We start from the raw sequence: 21,504 nt of genomic DNA on the forward strand, positions 1-21,504 counted from the left end.
TAGGGCAAAGCACAGAAACAATAGTGGTCAGACCTACTTTTGTCTCATAGTTCTCAAAATTTCATCAAGTTGTTAAAAAATGTTTGACAATGTTGCATTCTGATTATGATACACTACTCTTCTCAGTAATGAATGATGTTGAAACATTACAGAGAGAGAGAGAGAGAGAGAGAGAGAGAGAGAGAGAGAGAGAGGGAGAGACACAGCACCACATCTGGCTCGGAAGTCTGTCACCACTAGCAACTGGAGGCTGTTATCTTCATGGCGACGTTGTTGTCTGACTTGCCAACAAGGATGCGTAGCCTGTTGCCGCTGTCCTTAATCAGGTTCATGGCACTGGAAAGATGATAAGGATGAGAGAAAAAACTAATATTGAATGCATCAATCATGATATTTCTAAAGTACTGAGCAGACACTTTGAGAGATTACTTTAAATTGCCATACAGGATGAAACTGTAGAAATCCCCCATTCTGTTCCCTATGAAATGATTTTGATGAGATAGGCCTCTGTTCTAGCAGTATGTTTAGAACTGTGCAACTGGCCAAGCTTTCACCAGCAGGTGGCGTCCTTGCTATGAATGTATATTGCAGTCATTGAGCTCTTTACTGTCACTGATATACATTGTATGTGCTTTATGACTACATAGACTGCGAATGTAAATTTGGAAAACAAATATAACATACAGAGGAAAGAAAGGGTGATCATAGAGATAAGTACTACATAACACTCCAGCAAGTGTAGGGAAAATATAAACAAAGAAAACAACAAAATAGCTAAATGTCTTCAAGAAAATAATCACCAATATTGTGAACCTTCATAAATTCTCATTTTACTGAGTTTGCATATGAGCGCACAACTATAGCTAACAAAACTTGTGTGCTCTTTACAATCTTCCACAAAGTGCTTCACACATACTTTTTTATATTTTTTCCATTTATCCCCCCTCTCTGTCCATTTTTTTTTTTTGGGGGGGGGGGGGGGGGGGGTGGGTGGGAATAATTCAAAGTTTGTTAATGCCTACAATGCCTTCTTGGCCAATGGGGAACTGATGGCAATAATGAATCATCTTATGTGTGATGTCTGCATGCCAGCTCTGTAAGTTTGATATCATGGGCTTTTGCAATGTAAGCATGCCTGTGGAAGTCAAAAACTACTTTAACCCATTGAGGATGGGCTGATTTTGCTACAACATGCATTTACCATAGACACTTGCCCAGGTATACATGGGACTCGTCCTCAATGGGTTAAAGGAAACAACTACATATTTCATGTTTCAGATCATGGTCAGTCATGCTACAAAAATTTACATCTACTTCCACAAAAGCAAATATTACAGTGAAATTTGTGTGGATGCAGTTAGCTTCTTTTGCTGAAATTCTTGTTTATCTTCCATCCTACGAGATTAGTCTACCCACATATTGTGAGAAAACAAGGGTATTGGGGATTAGCCCGGATTACTGCAGGGGAGCCACATGTTACTCAGCAATCTTAGTCATTTTGTTTTTAACTTTCAGCAGTAGAACCCAGACAAGGGCATAAACAGTGAGTAACTTCAACCTTCATACGCCCTTTGCAATGTACTCGGGCAATCAAAACAAAGGTCATGCAGAAATATATTTTGTAATTGAGTATGTGACATCTTGACTCAATTGTTTGTTTGTTTGTTTGTTTGTTTTTTAAATTCACATCACATTGATATCAAAATATCTTTATTTTGGTTTCTTAGCTAATCCCTCTCCCTGCTCTACTGACCATAATTTCTTATCATCGGATACTGCACCATCTTATATCATGTATAATACATAAAATGTATATATCATATGTATGCACTCATGACCTTAATTATCTATCTATGGTCACTTAACCTACCTTGTGTAATTGTCTGTGTGTCTATCTGTTTGATTATGCATTCATTCGCTCATTTACATATAATCCATTTGTCTGTTTATATGCCTGTCTACCTGTCTATCTATGAAAAAAAGTTCAAATGTCCATATGAAAAGTTTTACTGCAAAAACATACACATTATAAACTCCTTCTTAAAGATTTTTTAAAGTAAGGCCATCATCAAATAGAAGAAAATTATATCCTTTCAATGATACTGCACTTGTTACATGACAAGAAGTATTTGTTAAGATATTATTAAAATTTTATTCATTTTCTTTGTTTTTCATCTCAGATATCTCAAGTGATGACAGTGGATACATCAATTTTTGTATTTAAACTCTTCATATATTCACAGGTCATCCACAACCCCATAGCTCTCTAGCTCTCCCTCTTTGGGGGAACCCTTACCTGTCATAGTCGGAGCCAACTAAACTGGTCCCATTGACTGCTAGGATCCTGTCTCCCACCCTCAGCCGCCGGCACTGGTTGGCCGAGCCTCCGGGCAAGACCTTGCAAATGTAGATGCCTGGCGATCTTAGGACTGTGTGCTGTGGGAAGGGATCAGGGGGCCAGGAAAAGAGCAGCAGGAACTTAAGAGTAATTTGTTTAATATCTCTTACTGAGCAACATCATCTTTTAATACAAGCAGGGTAGGCTTAATCATTTTCAAAATTGCTTCAAATTAACACTTATAAATTCATCCAGATCAAAAGCAGAAATAAATTTGCATCATATCAAATTATACAATGTTAGACAACATGAAGTAGACAAACAAAATAAAGTGATTTCCTGTTCAAAGTCTTTGGAAGGTTACCTTCAATGGCTTATTTACATCATATGCTGGCAATGTGTTTCAACATGATATTTGCATATTAATTGGGTCATGTAGCAAGAAATTGGATGCAAACTTATGTAAGAGCAATGCCCAAGGTAGCCAAAATTAAGTGCCCCCCCCCCCCCCTAGACTGTTTTCATCTAGTGTAAAAACAATTCTTCCTCCCCACTATAAATTTCTCACATGACAATATACTCCCAAGTAATAAGTGAAGTGGGCAATTGTCCAGCACGGGGTCATTGTAGAATCCCTTAAAACAGTAAGCTGACCATTTGTAGCACCCAACTCTGTATTGGTTTGACAATGGGGGCACTGTTCATCCAAAATGTGTCATCCTGCATGTAGAAAGAGTGTGTTCCAGGCAGGGTCTTACCAGTCCATCCACCAGCCCAAGACCTAGACCAGTTTCTCCCTTCTCTAGGTCCACCACGAAGACATCATCAATGGAGTCTTTCCTCTCCCGGAATGATGAGGATGAGGATGACCACTCGCTGTTGGGGGAATCGTTGGTCCAGCTCTCAGGGGTAGGGAGACTACCGGTGGACTCCGAGCCGGGTCGGTCATCCTGCCAGAAGCTTAGGTCACTGTGCTCTGTGGAAGGTGGTCAAGAAGGGAGGGAAGATAAGGAAAAAAACAGAGAACTTGCTAAGAACAGCTCAATATATCTTGCAACTGAAAATTAGTAATAAAAGTATACTTAAACCAATCAGAAATGAATGAATACATACCTTTCTTCCTTATTTGTTTGCCATCTATTAAAAGGCTTTGGGCAAAGAGAATGTGTGAGCACAGCAAATACTTATTCAGAAAATGCATTCACTTGATAAACTAGGATAACACCATGCAGGGGCGGATCCAGGATTCCGTAAAGGGGAGGTGCCTTTACAAAATTAAAGGGGGGAGGCGCACGCCCCCCATTTTTTCTTTTTTTTTTCTGTTGTTTTTATAAAAAAAAAGAGGGGGTGTGCGCCCGGTGTGCCCCCCCTCTGGATCCGCCACTGCCATGTCCTCTGTTTCTGTCTCCATGTAGTTCATTAAGCCGTTACCTACAAGAGATGCTGACTTTCTCATAGATTTTGTACACAACCCACCAGGTTTACATGGGCAGGTGGTTAGTGCTATAAGAATCTGCTGTTTAGAGCAAATGAGAATGTAAAGTTGGACGGGGAGACTTACACACTAGTCACATTGCTTTCAATTTGATCAAGTGCTATTCCTGCCCGCAACAAAGTTCCTTGCAGTCTTCAACAGTCAATAACATCCTAACAGACTAATCTTTTGAATTGCGGGAGAGATCATTCATCATCTGAACAGACACCTTACTCATCTACATCTACACTTACCTTGATTGTCAATTCCCCTGAGGAGTTCCTCCAGTGCTTCTCCATCCAGGTCCACATTGTTATTGCTGGTGTTGTTGCTTGGAGACTCTCTATCCTCCATCCTGCTGGTCCTCACCAATTCTCCTGTACTTCCACCTTCCACTGAAACCTCAGCTCTTCCATCTCCAGTTTCCACAGACTTGGTTTTCGCTAACTCCTTCCTCTTTCTCTCCTCCGGCGAGGAGTCAAACCCAGCGGGCGGGGCCAGGAGACCCACGTCCACGTTGCCGTTAGTGTGTGGGGACGGCGATCGGGGCAGGTTGTGGCCGTTGACAGCTGGCCTGAATTTGGGTTTAGGAGGAGGAGGGGGAGGTAACCCCTGCTTCTTGGAAGGAGTTGTTGGTGTTCGAGATGGTGATGATGCTGCAACTCTGACATCGGGAGAATCTGGCGGGGATGGAGGTTTTGGTAGTACGAGAGGTGGGACTGGTTTGCTTTTTGCTGAAGGCGGAGACGGTAGAAAGACCTCACTGTCTTCCTCTGGGATGACATCCTGTGTGATGGGAGATATCCCATTCTCCATGTCCATTCTGTGATTCTTGGCCTTTTTCGTCTTCAGGATGGGTTTGACGGCCTTGTTCTGCTGCTCCTGGCGGCGATCGTTGGTCAACGCCTTACCGGGAGGTTCCTCGTCCTTCTTACCATTGCTGAGATGTGTTCTCTGATCGCTGGCCGCATCTTCAGACGTGCTTGCCGGCAGACTGTAACTTTTGGTAAGAGGAGGATGCGTCCTTGGTGGTTTTGTAACCGGTACTGCTGACAAGGATGACTGCCTCTGCACCTTTCCACGTGCCCGGATGTTCCGGACGTTGTTGTTGACCTCCCCGTTCTCCATCTCCTGCATTTTCTTGAGGCACCTCTGTTGTCGTGACAACGCAGCATCCCCACTCGCCACCTTCTTGCCACTGCTGTTCTTCTCGTCAAGGATTGATGAAACATCCTTTTCATTCTGTGGCCAAGAGGAGCACCTTGACCTCAGCTGGGGGCCATCCTTTGAGGATCGTCCATCTTTTGACGGCGTATCCTCTTCCGGTCCTGTTGTCTCTTCTATCGTGTCTCCCTCATCAAACAATGCTGCATCCAGATCTCCAAAATCTGGTAGAAAAACAAAACAAACAATTTGTCATGCCAGGTAATATATAAATAAAAGTTAGTGATCATACTATCAAATTTGCAGTCTGGCTTCTTCTAAGATTTGATTCCACTCCTGTTATAAAATGTCTTGACTTGAAAAGTAATGTTTTTCTACCACACTAGGAAAATGCTCAAATATGAATCTCTGCTTCTGAGCCATATACTGGTTAATTCGTATGAACAAAGATCAATCAATCAATTAATCAAATGAGGAATTATAGCATTATTTGGACTTCCCACTAAAGAGTGGTCATATGGTACGACAGAATATTTCCTGTTCCTGAATAATCAGATGTTTTTTAATTTGATTTTCTACGCATAATGTAAAGGCTGTGATCCGAAGAGGATTTACATAGATTGCAATTTACTGTGACCAACAGTTCTGGGTTGCTGTTGTGTTTTTTTCTTTTTTAAGGTGCCATATTAAGCTGGTAATAATAACAAAAACAAAAACAAAAAAGTGGTTCAAGTGATAATGCTGCCACATTGCTGACAATGATGGATGTAATTTTGACATTGTGTGAAGGCCAAATGGACATAGGAAGAGGTTGCTGTTACAAGGTGAGGATGGAAGAAAATAGGGATATGTACCTGTCTTGACACGGATCTTGGGGAATTCCTTCTGCAGCGACTGAAGGGTGCTCTTGAAGCCCGGCATGAGCTCACAGACATCACACCTAAGGTCCAGTTGGAAGGCATCTGAGGGCAGGATCAGAGGTGGGTGGTCATCAAAGCTCACCAGGATGTCCTCTGTACATGAGACAAGTGGAGAACACATCAACACCCTGATTATCCAGAGGGATTAGTTACAACAAGTGGAGGTCAAAAACTGCCTGTAATCTTCTCTGAGCAAAAAGACAACCTGAAAACATTATGCCTTCGGTGACACTTCATGGTGGAGGCATAAATTGCGATAAAAACATGAATAAAAAAGCTTTGCTTATCCATTATCTAGATCATTTACATATGTCAACAAATGTTTAGAATGTGCAAGGCCACAGTTAATGGGCATACATGTCAGTACTAAGCTTAGACTAATCCTTTTCTTCTGTGAGATTAGAGTTCAGAGATGAAAGTCTACACTGGAGAATCACTTTCTTTTCTACAAGTATTCATATGAATACTGGAAATAACAGAAACACTGTCAACAGCTATTTATTATTCAATACCAACAAAGTAACTCTTGTTTGGGGGTACAAAGGCGTGACTTCTGGGAAAAAAAAAGACAACTGAGTAACAAACAGTGAGGCCGTGAATTTTTGTGAGGTCCATGCTCTCAATAATAATCTCCTGACGTTGAAAGATGCACAGTTATTGGGTAAACGTAGGTAGCATAATGAATGTGACAGCCATGTCCTGTACAGATGTAATAGCTAGCCTTATCACACTTGTCATCGTGTGTCCAGTGGGCATTGAACATTTGCTCAGAGGAAAGGCAGATAAAATCTGTGAAGACAACATTGCAGGAAAAACTGATGCCAGAAAAAAAAAACTCTTTAAGAGGCAACCTTGGTATCTTGAATTAAAGGGATAGTATAGTTTTTGGTTGAGATGGGGATTCAGATTTTAGCTCTTAGCAAGATGATTTGAAATCACTTATATGAAATATTACAGAGCATAAAATTCTAAGAGGAATTAAAAGTTTATTTGATGAAAATCAGTAATGAAATGGCTGAGATATACAAAGACAAAGATGTCCTAATGAAAGGTAGGACCCGCCTTTTATTAGGACCACTTTGTTTTACTTTGCTTTTGGATACACGGCCATTTCAAAACCGATTTTCATCAATTAAACTTTTAATTTCTCTTAGAATTGTATTCTTTTTAATATTTCATGTAAGCGATTTCTAATTATCTCGCAAAAAATTCAACCAGAATCCCTATCTCAACCAAAACTATACCTTCCCTTTAAGAGTTAATACATGTAACAGGCAGATTTTATTTGAGAGCATTTGTTTTGTATGCGTGTGTTTGTGTTTGCACAAGATGCACAGCTACTGTGGGAAAAGAATGCTGTTGTAGTAAAACTGAAACCTTTCACTGGGGCCTTGTAGATGAGTAAGTTGACACTCATCAATCCATTTGCTGAATCAGCTGTCACAAAATAACTTGCTATTAGCAGTCTGATCAAGTGCAGTGCTGTTTCTTTAATCGTTCGCAATTTGTGATGAAACGCATTAAAGTGCATACGACCTCTTCCAAAGAAAATCCAGGATCACAACAATTTCTTGCTACATATACACCAGTCTGTATTCACATCATTCCCAGTGATATGTAATGTGATGACAAAAGGATATTTCAATTAGTCATATCTGTCACATGATAGGTTTGAATATGACCTATAGTATCATCAACAAAAGAATCTGACCTTCTCCGCTTTCAAACTGCACTTTAATAAGGGGACTATGTTTTGGAAGTGTTAAGCCTCGTAAGCCTATCAAACAATCACATTACTAACACAATTCCCCTGGCGCACAAGATTACCAAGTCAATTTGATAATGAAGTCAGTTTCTGTTGCTTCAACTTTTCCAGCAACCGCACACTTTAACAATTGTATTCCACTGAGACTAATGTGTGTATTGAAGCCAGTTAATCCAATTACTTTGTAGCCATCATGATAAAACACATCAGATCAGCAGTAAAAATAAATGTTAACACCCCTATAGCACAATCCCATACTGGCAGCGAAAATTTGTGACTTTAGATGTGTCCCTTATGTCAGTTTAGGTTTATGCTCAGGATCATGTGCATGATTTACAGTTGATTTTAAAGTTTCAGCGTTTGCTAAAAAAACAGATCTATAGTGTTGTGAGAAAAGCAATTTCGAAGAAAGACAATTTGCAAGGTTACTTTTGATGTGATTAGAAAAGGCTGGCAGTAAAACTGCTAAACTTGTAGCACTCCAGCTAACCAAACTTGAGACAACTGTGAAATGCCTTTGGTTTGGTTTTATTTGTCAATGATTGTGTGATGGAAGTGTAAATTACGTGATATTGTACTTCATAAAATGTTCTTCATATATGGATTTTACAATTTGGATAACTTGACAAAAAAGAGTAAGATTCATAAAGTGCAGAGGCTGGGGTGAGGGATAGAGAATGTGGGAGAGGGAGACCAGGAGAGAGGGCGAGAGGAGGGGGAATAGTATGTGGGTGGGGGATGAGGGAATAGGGAAAAGCTGAAGATTTCCTGCCCACCTGTTTTCAATGCAGCCTCCACTTCCTTGGGTGGGGGGAACCAGCCCCGGGGTCGCATGGCCTGTGAGCCACCAATGTCATACTCGCTCAGGATCTGATGTATCTGGGCCGGGTTGAGGGCAGGGAAGTCTCGCCGCAGGGAACTCCACTCCGCCTACCAGTGGTCAGAGATGAAGAGGAAGAGTCAGTGCAGATCGCCATTTTTAAAAACTCTGTTTTATCCCATACGCAGGACATTCAACCTTGCAGGCTTTAAGAACTTCAAACTACCCCCAATCTACCTCATCTCAAAAAGTGCTGAAGTCAAAATCCTTTTTATACTTTAATTACCTGGATTACAATGATGGTGATATCATTTTCAAGCTGTATCACATTTCATAACAGAAATAACGAAAATGAAACCTATGTACAAACACACATTATGCACATATATTTTACAGCTGGCAGAAAATGTCCATCCTTAATCACTGATGACTTTTCCTATAGTTCAAAGCCTCCTTGATGCCAAAATGCAGATGAGGGATATTCCCTTTAAAGCTGAGCAAGTAGGAGTTAAGCATCCTTAATGTACATGATGCCAGCAAAAAGATGCACAAGTGTCTGTGATGCAATCATCATCATCATCATCATCATCACCACCACCACCACCATTCTTGAGATTAGAATGACCACTGTCAGCAATATCATCAGATCATTTATCCATTCTTATACAATACAACACGACATTTCTCATCCCCTTCTGCAGGTGTCTTGAACACCATCCTACGGTGAATATGAGTGCAAGTGATATAGCACAAACACAGTTGTCATTATTGTTGTCACACTTTCTAGCAGGTGGGGATATTAAACTATGATAAATTGCAGATTGCCACCATACTCATACAGTGGGGTCCCTTTGGTTTTGCATGTCTAAAACAAATTAGTACAGAGGTATAGTGTGAATGTGTTCATGTTGCCTCACTTCTTTAATTGTGGGTTAAAAGGTCACTAACTGATCTAGCCCAAAATAGAGATGAGTTCTGTAGAGATTTGCTGTCTGCTACTGAAAAATAAAGATCTAGCCATCTGATATCGTAGCAGTCTAACACAAATCACTTGGAGGCCGCTTCATCAGGGAAATAATAAGGAAGTTTTTTGTCTTCCTAGCAGCACCATATCTTACAACATGAAGATACCATACGAATCAGCTACATAAACGACAACAAGCAGAAAACACCCAGGCTAGAGGTACACTAACAAATAGCATCAGTCACTGCCAAAGAATCTGACCTTGGATCTGACAGACACTGAGCCAAGAAATACTGGGGTACTGAAAGTGTACCGGAGGCACTTGTCAAATTCTTGGGGGGAAATGCATCAGAAATTTTCCCACATATATGCAACTGAAGCAATCTCTTCACAAATGTATGTGGGTATTTCCACAGTCAAAGGGTACTTTTCAGGGATGTCGGGTACTTTTATGTTTCCAATGTGCATTGCCCCCAAATACAATACAATCGTTCAGAACACTTTAATGAGGGACAATTTTGCCCCCAAATTGCTTCAATTCAATTCAATCATAGTTTATTTCCAATCAACGAAAATCAAAAACATAGTACAATGTATACATGTCATTAAATGATATTGTTCAAACGCTTGCAAAAGATTCATGTAATATACGAGACAAATTATAGAACAACATATATGTACAATAATAAAGAGGAACACTGTACAAATACTACGTGGGCGAGCGGAAAATAAATTCGATCATGGAAAATAGTGATCCACTAAAAAGCAAAGCTTGTCGGACGTGGATCGCTAGATAAATAATGAGTGAATGATATACTATTCTATAACAATATACATGTAGTTATTTTGAGATACACAGGTCGGGAAAAAAATATAGAATACCAATGCTATAGTGCCCGGACACTGTTCATTGAACCACGTGTACCGGGGAAATATGACAAGGACAATACATTCGTACACACATTCAATTACCCACACGCATATACACTGTTGGACGCGAGACAGTACCGAGAGGAGAGAAGACGGTAACAATATACAAGTCTACGAAGAACAATAGACGGGAAAGGAAAAGGAGAGAAGAAAGAAGAGAGGTCTGCACACAGAACACGCCAAGTGCTGCGACATCAGGACAGGTGAAAGCTCAAACATAAATTATAGCAATTTAAATTATCTAAGATTATAAGTAGAAAGTAAATGTTTTTTGAGTTTATATTTAAATGTGACAAATTTGGGGGAATCTTTTAAACTATTATCTAAATTATTCCAAAGTCTGGGTCCGGTATAAAGAAATGTATTTTGGGCATGTGCGGTTCTCATTAACGGAAGATGGAATTCGTCGGATCGTCGCGTGGGATAGTTATGAACATGACTGTTTCGATGAAATAAATCGTGGAATATTTTAGGTAAAAAGGTACTATTGTAATTAAACATAAACTGACCAAGTTGAAACACATACAAATCATTTACTTTTAATATTTTATGGTCAGAAAACAAAGCATCTGTATGTTCTCGGGTATGTAAATTAAAAACAATTCTAAGCGCTTTCTTTTGCAATAAAAGAAGTTTATCAAGTAACATCTGATATGTATTACCCCAAGCAAGAATCCCGTAGTTTAAATAAGGGAGTATCAAACTAGAATAAAGAGTTAATAATGCAGATGAAGGAAGATAATATTTCAATCTATTCATTACGCCAATGTTACGTGAAATAATTTTACATATGTTATCAATATGATTCCTCCATGAAAGCTTGTTATCAACGCAAACACCAAGAAATTTAAAAGAAGAAACTTCTTCTAAGGGAGTAGTATCAAATGTTATATTGCCTGGGAGGCTATCTAAAGAATTACTAAAAAGCATAACTTTTGTTTTTTGAATATTTAATGACAATTTGTTTGCGTATATCCATTGTATAACCTTTATCAATTCTTCATTGACTGTTCTTATTAAGATATTTGGGTCAGGGTGGGAAAAAAAAAGATTAGAGTCATCCGCGAATAATATGAATGATAGTTTCTCCGAGGATCTATGAAAATCATTAATATAAATAATGAATAACAATGGGCCTAATAAACTCCCTTGTGGAACACCACATGCAATTGTTTTACTTTGAGAGTCAAAGCCGTTGACATGTACAAATTGGGATCTTTCTGATAGGTAACTCGTGAACCACTCCAAGGCCTTTCCACGTATTCCATAATGAGACAGTTTGGCGAGAAGTATTCCGTGGTTAATCGTGTCAAAGGCCTTGGAGAAGTCCAAGAAGATACCTATTGTGTGTGAAAGTGTGTCGAGTGCATGTGTGACTTTGTCGATGAGGGCAAGTAGTGCGTGTGTTGCGCTGTGATTTTCCCTGAATCCAAATTGAAAGTTTGAAAATATGTCGCAGGTTTTAAGAAAACGTACTGTCCTGATGTAGACTATTCTTTCAAGAATCTTAGAAATAGAAGATAATAAAGATATGGGTCTATAGTTATTGACATCATCCTTCTCCCCTTTCTTATAAATAGGAATTACTTTCGCAATTTTCATGCTATTTGGCACATGGCCAGTTGCAAGCGATGAGTTGATAATATGTACTAAGGGATCCACTATTTGAGGAATTATGTTTTTTATCAAATGGTTGTCAATTCCGTCATGGCCAGGACTTTTACCTTCTTTCAAATTGGCAACAATCTTTATTATTTCTTCTTTATATGTTGGGTCAAAAAATATAGTTTTAGAGTTAGGTGTATCTAAAAAATCACTAAAAGATTTACTAGAAAGAGGAATATTTTGAGAAAGATTTTTTCCAATTGAAGAAAAGAAGTCATTAAAAATTTCAGCCATGCCAGCGGGAGTGTTGCTGGAGGCATTGCCCCACCGAACTTCAGAAATATTAGATGAATTGTTAGGTGTATTCATAGCATTCTTTAATGTTTTCCATGTGTTTTTAATGTCATTTTTATATTTGCTTATCTGATTAACATAAAAAAGTTTCTTCTGCGTACGCAATAATTTGGTGAGTGTGTTTTTGTATGAAACATATTTTTTCTTATTTTTTTCAGTGGGATTACATCTATATTTATAAAACAAATTATTTTTCCTATTTATAGATCGTAATATAGACTGGGTTATCCACGGGAGTCTTGGAATTTGCTTATATCTATTTTTTATGTTACGCAGGGGAATATGGTTATCGATTTCGGAGGTAAGAGTAGATATGAAATAATCATAAGACAAATTGACATCGGTAGTGTTGTATACAGAAGACCAATCGAGTTCTTTTAAACTGTTTTGGAGACTTGTAAGATTATCTGCAGTAATCTTACGACGCTTATAATAATTATTTTGTTTATTCAGTTTAATTGGAACCTGAGCAAATATAGGAAAATGGTCAGTGATGTCTGAGAGGACGATACCAGACTCAGGAAGTGGAAGAACATTACAAAAAATGTTGTCTATGAGGGTAGCCGATTGGCTGGTGACACGGGTAGGCTTGGAAATTAATGGTAAAAACGAAGCAGACATTAATGTTTCTATAAATTCTTTTGAACTGTTTTGGGAGTTACATTTCATGAGATCGATATTAAAATCGCCCATCAGAAATGTATCTTTAATAGATATCATGGGATTTTGTACTAAATCCTGCAAAACTGTCAAAATATCATTCAAATTTGACCGAGGGGGCCTGTAAATTACACCAATCATAATGTTTTTTCCATGTGGATTTATCAATTCAATAAAAAGGGATTCGAGAACATCGCTCATAACACTAATCTCCTCATGTATAATATATTTAAATTTTTTCGAGATGTACAAACCAACTCCTCCACCAACTCTCTCATTTCTATTTCTAAATACAAATTCGAATCCGGGTAAAGAAAATAAATGACTGATATTAGAGTTCAACCATGTTTCTGTTAGCCCTATGATGGAGCAAGATTTATGATCTGGGTTTTCTAAGAGTAAGCGCAACTTATCAAAATTTTTATTGATACTGCGTATGTTAAAGTGAGCTAACAAAAATGTTTCATCAACTGTATTCGTGATCCGATTTTTATACTGATTTTCGGTCAAATAAACACACGATGGACTCTGGACTGGATCATTTGAGTCAAATCTATATTCAAATTCTTGTGCTGAGGTATTGTATTTATCGGATATGTAATCTTCATATAAACTGGAGATCATATTTGCATGATCAGATTCAGAGTGCCTTACTGTGTTATAGAATTCATCATTATTCAAAGAATTAAAAGCAAAGTTTATTGTGTCAGCCATGGGTTAGAATATAAAACATTCGGGAATTAATAACTGGCCTCCCGCCTGGTCCTAACTCAGCAGCTACGTGGGGGTATGCAGACCTAAAAGAAGAAAGGAAACCGAAATGCGTACAGAGAAACATGAAACACAGACAAAACAAGGAAACGAACATGAACACAGATGACACAGAATCAACATCGTTGCGGATGGTACACAAGGCCATGGGCTCGTATACAATACCTAACATGAACTTATTTAACAAACAAAGACTAGGCAGAGTAGGCAAAGTACTAGGCAGCGTCCACGAGCATATTAAACTTCTCGACCACTTAATGACAAAATAAGGAACCAGTTATTGTTGTGGGTTTTTTTGGTAGTCGGATCGCCTATCCAAAATAACTAATTCTTATACCATTGGGATTTATAATCAGTACGAACAATTATATCAAAGTAATGCAAAAACACATACACACAAAAATGCAATTCAAACAAGCAATCTATTAGAATTTTTGCCAATATTAGTTTTCGTTTTTGTTTTGTTTATTTGTTTGTTTGTTTGTTTGTTTGTTTGTTTTTTTTTTGGGGGGGGAGGAACATATGATATGCTGGATAGAAATCTATGTACAAACACAATGAAGATTCAAATGTTTACAGTAAATTTCTTTATTTCAACTGGATGGCCTGATATTGATATAATAGAATGTTTAAGAAAACTGCCCTAATATTCTTATTGAACACTGTGTTTTATGACAATTCTAGAATTATTGAGGAAAGTATTTTACATGGACAAACCAAAACTCTGTCATCTCAAATTGGCATGTTTAAGTGTTCTCTTACACTTTGACTGATATCTCACCTGAGCGAGCTGCAACTTGGGTGTGGCCAGCAGGTCTGTTGCCGAGGAGACCTTCTGCAGGAATCGCACCTGTAGCTTGAGGTCCTTCTCATGGATCCACAGCTCCAGGAGGTCCAGGTTACCCCTGATCTGGGCTCCTTTGGACCACTTGAAGAACTTGCCTCCAACTCCTGAAGGGTGATACAGGGTGGAGAAGAGAAATGGAAGGACAGAAAACAAGAGAGAGAGAGAGAGAAGAGAGAGAAAGACAGAGAGAAAATAAGGGGGAAAATATGGTGAGAAACAGAAATTACATGGTCTGTGTTTCATGCTAGTAGAAACTCTCCACTTGTTGCTCTCCATGATGGTGATGACTGAACAAACATATTTACTACATTTTAATCATCTACTAATCAAGAATGGCATGATTGGCACAGGACAAATATCATTACCTTCAAAGGAGAATTATTATAGGGGTTCAAAAGCCAAATCATGTAAGGGAAATAGAAAAAAATATATATATCCTAACTAGATAAGTAGGTTGGTACACTTTCCAAATAATGACCCACCTTCAGCAACCATTCTGGAGCAAATATACAAAAAAACAACAACAACAGTGAAACTTTTGTCAATATCTGGAATAAAATCCTAGTTTCATAATCTCTTCTATGTCACATCACTGTGAAACTCTTGCTGAATAAGCACAAATATTGCAACAAAAAGTACCATCAAAAAGGAAAAGGTAAGATTTTTTTTTTTCACTTCACACTGACTTAAAACTTTCCTCAAAATTGGAATTGTTAAGACAGCCAACAGGAGATGGTCCAACACAGAAGAAGAAAAAGCCACCTCTTAACACAATATGCCATCAATTTCCCTTCTTCCACCACCTGTTGCAGGGCATCTCCAAGGGGAAACCAAGCTGGTGTGATGGAAGAGCTTGGATGCAACATGACTTCTGTGTTTCTCCTGCCATAATGATGATGATAATCAAGATATGACCTTCTGACTTCCTTGCAGAAGAGGTAGGACAGACTATAAGTGACAATCTGATCGTTGGGACGTTCAGCCAATTTCCTCTCGGCTTAACCCCTCCCTTGTCATTTGAGATTAACTGCCCAAAAAGGGGGGCTTGCCTCTGTCTAACTGAGACGTAGGATATGAACCGCACCGGATGGGAGCCCTTGGTGGAACAAGGAGATGTGTGCAGTGGTGGATTTTTACGAGCATCCTTTTGAGCATGTGGGTGACGATGATGATAATCTATTTACATGGCAAGAAAATTCCTGCCATAAATCCTTCTTTATTGTTGGCTTATGTGGTATAGATAACATAGAATTATAGTTAATTAAAGCCCATCCTCTCCACCCCCCCCCCCTCCCTCTCTCTCTCTCTCTCTCTTTCTATGCCTCTATCTCTTTCTAACCAATCCCTCAACTATGGGGGGTGGGGGTCCTAAAATTTCACTTTTGACAGAATCCTGGCTGGATTTTATGAAAATTGCAATTACGTGTATATTCATGATGGCATGATTACTATGGCATGTTAGCAGGAATCTCCTATCCGTCTGTAACTACAGACTCGCCATAAGTTTCCCCTTCTTTAAAAAGAAAAAAAGACAAAGAATATAATAGCATTGTTAAAACAGCAATTTTTTTTTTTTTTTTTTTTTTTTGCAAGGTGAGTTGACTGCTTGGTTTAGAACAGAAGAGCTGACACATCTGTGAAAAACAATGACATTGCAGTATGAATGTACATGACTTATAGATTGCTAATAAATACGTAGGTGGTTCTAATTACCGCACACTATTCAGGGAGACACCCAAATGCTGTAGTCCCTGCCAGCAGATTCCTACTCTGATTTTCCTCTGAAAGTTTCTCTGACATACAGAGAATTATTATTTTTTTTTATAGGTGGCGCATGACCTATCAAAATCAATTGCACCTGTTTTAATCATTGTAGCGTAATAATCTCTCTTCCTTAATTTGTGATGACTGGCATATATGACTTGAATATCCTATAAGATAGTATGAAGTTCATTTCTGTTGTGCAAACACACTGGAAGCTTCTTAACCTTCACAGGAAGACAAAGAGGATGGATATGTTGCCATGGTGACCATTCCTGCACCCCACCCCCACCCCTCCCACCCCAACAACCCTCTTGAGTTTGCGGTTAGAGTGATGGCGGAGAGGGTAGAAAGGTGGCAGAATGTATACAGCTCTGTTGAGAGGCATGACAACATCTTGTTATGAACACACAACCCAGATGATGCAACAAAACAATGCTTTTCCAATTACACCTACCCCCATGGCATCTTGGGACATCGTTCCTCAGTGTCATTGCTAGAGAGTTATGGGGGATTTCCCTGATGCACACTCTCTCTCTATCTCCCTATCTTTCTTTCCAGAATATAGAAGATTTGAGCTTAGTGCTAGGTGCCTATGGACCAGCCAAATGCAATTGATGTCTCCGCAACATTCAAAAGAGAAATAGTCATTAGTTTCTCTTCCTTTATGCTGGCTTCATTTCCTCTAGACTCATGTCAAGGGGACTTCAGACCAGCAATGATTCAGGATTCTCCCAGTATTTGTCACGCTATTTCAGTGCACCTTCAGAACCTTTATGAACAGCTGTATTGAACACATACTATCATTTTCTGCCATGTTTGAGGGTTTGCACAATAAGCCAAGGTGTAAGAAAGCTGAGAGGCAAGAATGTAAATCTAAATAGAGTGAGAAGGCAGGGAAACTGAAATACCTAAAGATGACACTTGAGTTATGTCATCACAATAAACTGTCAATTCAAACTAAATTGCCAGTACACATAATTAAGGTTATCAGATGCTGTCCAGTCTGCTCTGCAAGGCATCATTGGATTTCTTTGTTAGACACGGGGTAAATGCATCGTGGTAGGATTATTGTCATTGCTATGATGCAATATTAACATGGTGAATTACATACATCATAATCAGGAATAATTTTTTAGTATAAATGCTAGAAAATTTTGCTTTCCTTTAGATATTGTAGTACAACAACAACAACAATAACAACAAATTAGATACTGGAAAGAGGATGTGCAAGTGCACTTACTCAATAGGTATGTTTTAGTCCAATGTAATTTATTCTTGTACTCTTGATATATTATTACTCTGTTAGGGATACATATCATAACCCATATCCACTTTGTCTCTTTCTGGTGCACACTGTTGTATATCATGACACTGAGGTTCCATGAATGCCTGAAACTTTGCACAGTCAACTATATGGAACAAAACTGTGCCAATTTCTTTTGACACATTTTTTTTTTCATGTTCAAACACTTTATTTGGGCTGTAAGGTGATTTGAGGAAGCCAAAAGTGCAAGGAAATTTGAAAAAAGGGGGGGGGGGATTAGTGGGGACTAATGAACACAAGGCTGAAATACCTCACAGAGAAACCCAAATACAGTTTGATCAATTATTCAGGCCATGCTGTTCTGAAGGCAAATTAGATTATGACATTTCATCACGAATGGTGAAGGGTTTGTGCCAGACAGTTACTGATTTTGATGAATGTTTGATTTTGTACGACCTTCACACATTAAAGACAAGGCTAAGTTAATGAATTCTGCAGACAGAGGGGGAAAATGTCTTCCTCATTTTTTTTTCTGTGGGTGGCCATGAGTCAAAACAGAAGGAAAGAAATACTAAGTATGTAGGAGTCAATGACTCATGTAGCATTAATCACATGCATCTGTGAATCAAATATCTGTGTCTGACATATTAAGGCTTACATTTACTGTGTCTTCACTATGGTTAATGTGAACATTATTTCATGCTCACTTATATACAACATGTTCATTAAATTCCCCTTCTTTAACTCTTCAGCACCTAGATATTTCCAGCAATGTCAAACTCTATTGTATTGGTTTTAAAAAAGTTGACTGCGTATTTACGAAGATTTAATCGCTGAGTAATGTGAAACATGGGATCATATAAATGAGATAATAAAAGGCAGATACTTTCACATCCATAATTCACACACAGGAACACACTTAATGGTGACTGTAAGCAGCTGCTCAGCTAGCTGGAGGAAAGGCTATGGGGTGGTAATGTACTATACTACTTTAATATCTTCCTCAACACTTGATGATCATTATCCCTAGACTGGTTTCAAAATAACTAAGTCATGATGAAAAACCTGTCCCCAAAGACTAACAACCTGCAAGCCTGTTGAATTTCTCTTTTATTTTTCTTTCAAACAACTGCAAAAACCACACATATGTATACTCTTTAACACTTTACGAGCATTTATCCTTGGAATGGCTTCAAAGTTACAGAGTCATGAAGAAAAACCTGTCCCCAAAGACTAACAACCGGCCTGCCTGTTACATTTCTCATTTTTTTTTGTTTTTCAAAAAAAAAACAACAAAACAATGAAAAGAACAGAACATGGATCTGGCAGCAACAACCAACAAAAAAGCCATCTTTGCGGATGTCAAAACATCCTGCCAGGGCAAGCAAACCACATTGTGTCATCCCATAAATTCCACACAACTTGATAGAATAAAGAGACAGTAGAGACAGGAGCTAGATGACTGAATTAGAGGCATCTATTGGATGAAGAAGTTTTCATTCACTTTTTACTGCTTGAAGTCTATGACAGTATCAGTCAGGCTCATCTATTATTGTTCTAGAACATACTTTTAGCAACAATACACTGTAAAATCAGACACATTAATTTGTTGCAATAAACTTTTAAAAATTGGAACAGATGGCCCTTTCCGCAGTATGTCACACATTGCCACTGGTATTTGATGCACTGTGCAGACAAGAACTTTTGTGTGCACTGTACTTTTGCAAAACTTGGCTCCTTGTGAAATTTGCAAAAGTTTTATGCACATGGAAACTTTCTGGTTTTACAGCATACATATATTTCCTCTCGTTGATGGAGACTTCTTGTCTGGACAATCTGATGGCAGCCATTGGCTCTGTCAACAGAAATGGGATTACATCATCATATTCCTGTGTGCAGTCATCCTCATCATAAATCCGCTTCCTGCTGGCATGAGAGGGGATGGAAATCTGGCAAGGTGGGGACCTGTTGTCCACCACTGCTTACAGGTGGCAACCCTGTAATACCACACACACCATGTGCCAGAACCCACACTGCCATAGGTTTTCACCGATCAAATGTCAGGAAAAAGATCCCTCTACTAACAATTTTATGAATATATTTCAACATGCTACACATAGGATTTCACAAAAATGGTGGGGACTGCATGGTAAAATCTTCCATTACATCAAGAATTCAAAAAAGAAGAAAAAAAAATATCCCAGGAAACCTTAAAAGAACATCATAAGATGATAATTTATGCTATTACCAGAAATATATCCATAAACCAAAGCTCTATGAATCATACTTCAAATATCATAAAACATCTAGAACCCTTTCATCACAAATCAAATGAAAGGGGCAGAGTATCAATTATCAATTTCATTGGTACACTGGCTTTATTTTTTCTTTTGTCTGGAAATATGAAGCACTTTTCTCATTCTAAAATATATTGCTTCTTTGCTAAAAGTATCAATAGTTTGCTTGGGATAGGTCGTTAATGTTTTTTTTAGGATGGTACTTCATCCCATCAAAGCTGATACAAAATGTTGCTGTAGTTGAATAGTAGATTTTAAAAAAAATTTTAAAAAGCCCCACCGAATACAACCGGGCTGCATGGTAATGCTAAAATGTACTGGCAATGCCCAGTTCATATCTACAGTTGATTTTAATCTGTCATCACCTAATTTCAACCAGTGATCCCCTCTACCTTATGATGTGAAATGGCTTCATCCCTTTCTTCCCTCCCCTCCTCATCCCTGCCTCTTTGGGGAGTCAAAAAAGTTAATTTAGGTTGTCATCACTGTCCCATGCATGATTATTCTTGACAAATCATCAGTTTGGTCAACTTGCTGATGAGCCATGTAATCTAATTTCTGCTGCTGCCGGTGGCCGGTGGCAAACGGCGGCTCCGCCCTAGAGTGGTTCATGAAAGGCCCTGATCAGTGGACCGCATCCAGCACCAATCCACATTGAAAAGAGGTTTAAGGCCACATAAGGGAGTATCCTCTCACGTGAAGGTTATGTGGAGGACTTGGGAGTATGGAAAGCCATGGGCAGGTGCTGTCTCCATATATGTCATTCTTTTATTTATTTTCATTTTTATTTTTTATTTTTGCACCTGACAGGAAACTGTTACGGCAAGCCATTTCTGTGTCTTTATGCCTTGATTTCCAAAGCTGGGCAAAACCAATCAAATGTTATATGACCATATCACAAACTCATTGCCTAATTTCTGTTTTCATTCAATTCCGATAGCAACTGAGTAAAAAAAAAACAATATATGAAGTAGTCATGACATGACGAAAAACTCAATATAATTCCCATGTACTGCAGATGTCATCAATGAAATAAGAGGCTTTCAAAATGGTTCTTGTTGATCACATATATTGATATCAATGACAAATATGTCTGCATGAAAATAACTTTTTTTTTTCTCAATATGCTTTAACTACCAATAAGTAGTTATTCTTGTGTTGATTTTGCTTCAATAAACATTATTTTTTTGCTTTGAAGCAATCATTTACCTCTGTGATTTGACCCTTTGTGTTGCAAATGGAGATGAAAAGTAAAGCAAACAAAATGATGCAGCACATTGTGGAATGTGATGCACAACTCCTTTAAGATCTTAATTTCCTAAAACGATGAAATATAAAAGTTTATGACAGTGATAATGGTATTATGGATACTGACTCTGAAATCATATAGAAGAGATATGAAGAGATAGTGTGTGAGAGTCTTGCCCAGTTCATGTATCCTCAGACCAGCAGTGACAATTTCAACCAACTTCACATGTCTTTCTAAATCCAGGTGTACAGATGGGCACCTGGGGTAATCCTGGGGTGATAGCTATAAAGAGCAAGGTCCTATGAGAGAGAACAGTGC

General features: G+C 38.5%; 1 protein-coding gene across 1 annotated transcript in view; it reads right to left on the bottom strand.

Moving 5' to 3' along the window:
* Positions 1 to 236: 236 nt before the first annotated feature.
* LOC139738053 (ras-associating and dilute domain-containing protein-like) overlaps positions 237 to 21,504 on the bottom strand; it is a 37,904-nt gene continuing 16,636 nt past the window's right edge. The window contains exons 5-11 of the mRNA XM_071648717.1: positions 14,547 to 14,716; positions 8,438 to 8,591; positions 5,831 to 5,989; positions 4,067 to 5,200; positions 3,097 to 3,314; positions 2,297 to 2,436; positions 237 to 336 (exon numbers count right to left, since the gene is read on the bottom strand). Coding sequence (XP_071504818.1) covers positions 237 to 336; positions 2,297 to 2,436; positions 3,097 to 3,314; positions 4,067 to 5,200; positions 5,831 to 5,989; positions 8,438 to 8,591; positions 14,547 to 14,716 — 2,075 coding nt within the window. The remainder of the gene's footprint in view (positions 337 to 2,296; positions 2,437 to 3,096; positions 3,315 to 4,066; positions 5,201 to 5,830; positions 5,990 to 8,437; positions 8,592 to 14,546; positions 14,717 to 21,504) is intronic.

Source organism: Diadema antillarum, unplaced genomic scaffold (assembly GCF_040938485.1).
Source record: "Diadema antillarum isolate AM-2024a unplaced genomic scaffold, OU_Dant_1.0 seq00000720_RagTag, whole genome shotgun sequence".
NCBI classification, from domain to species: Eukaryota; Metazoa; Echinodermata; class Echinoidea; order Diadematoida; family Diadematidae; genus Diadema; species Diadema antillarum.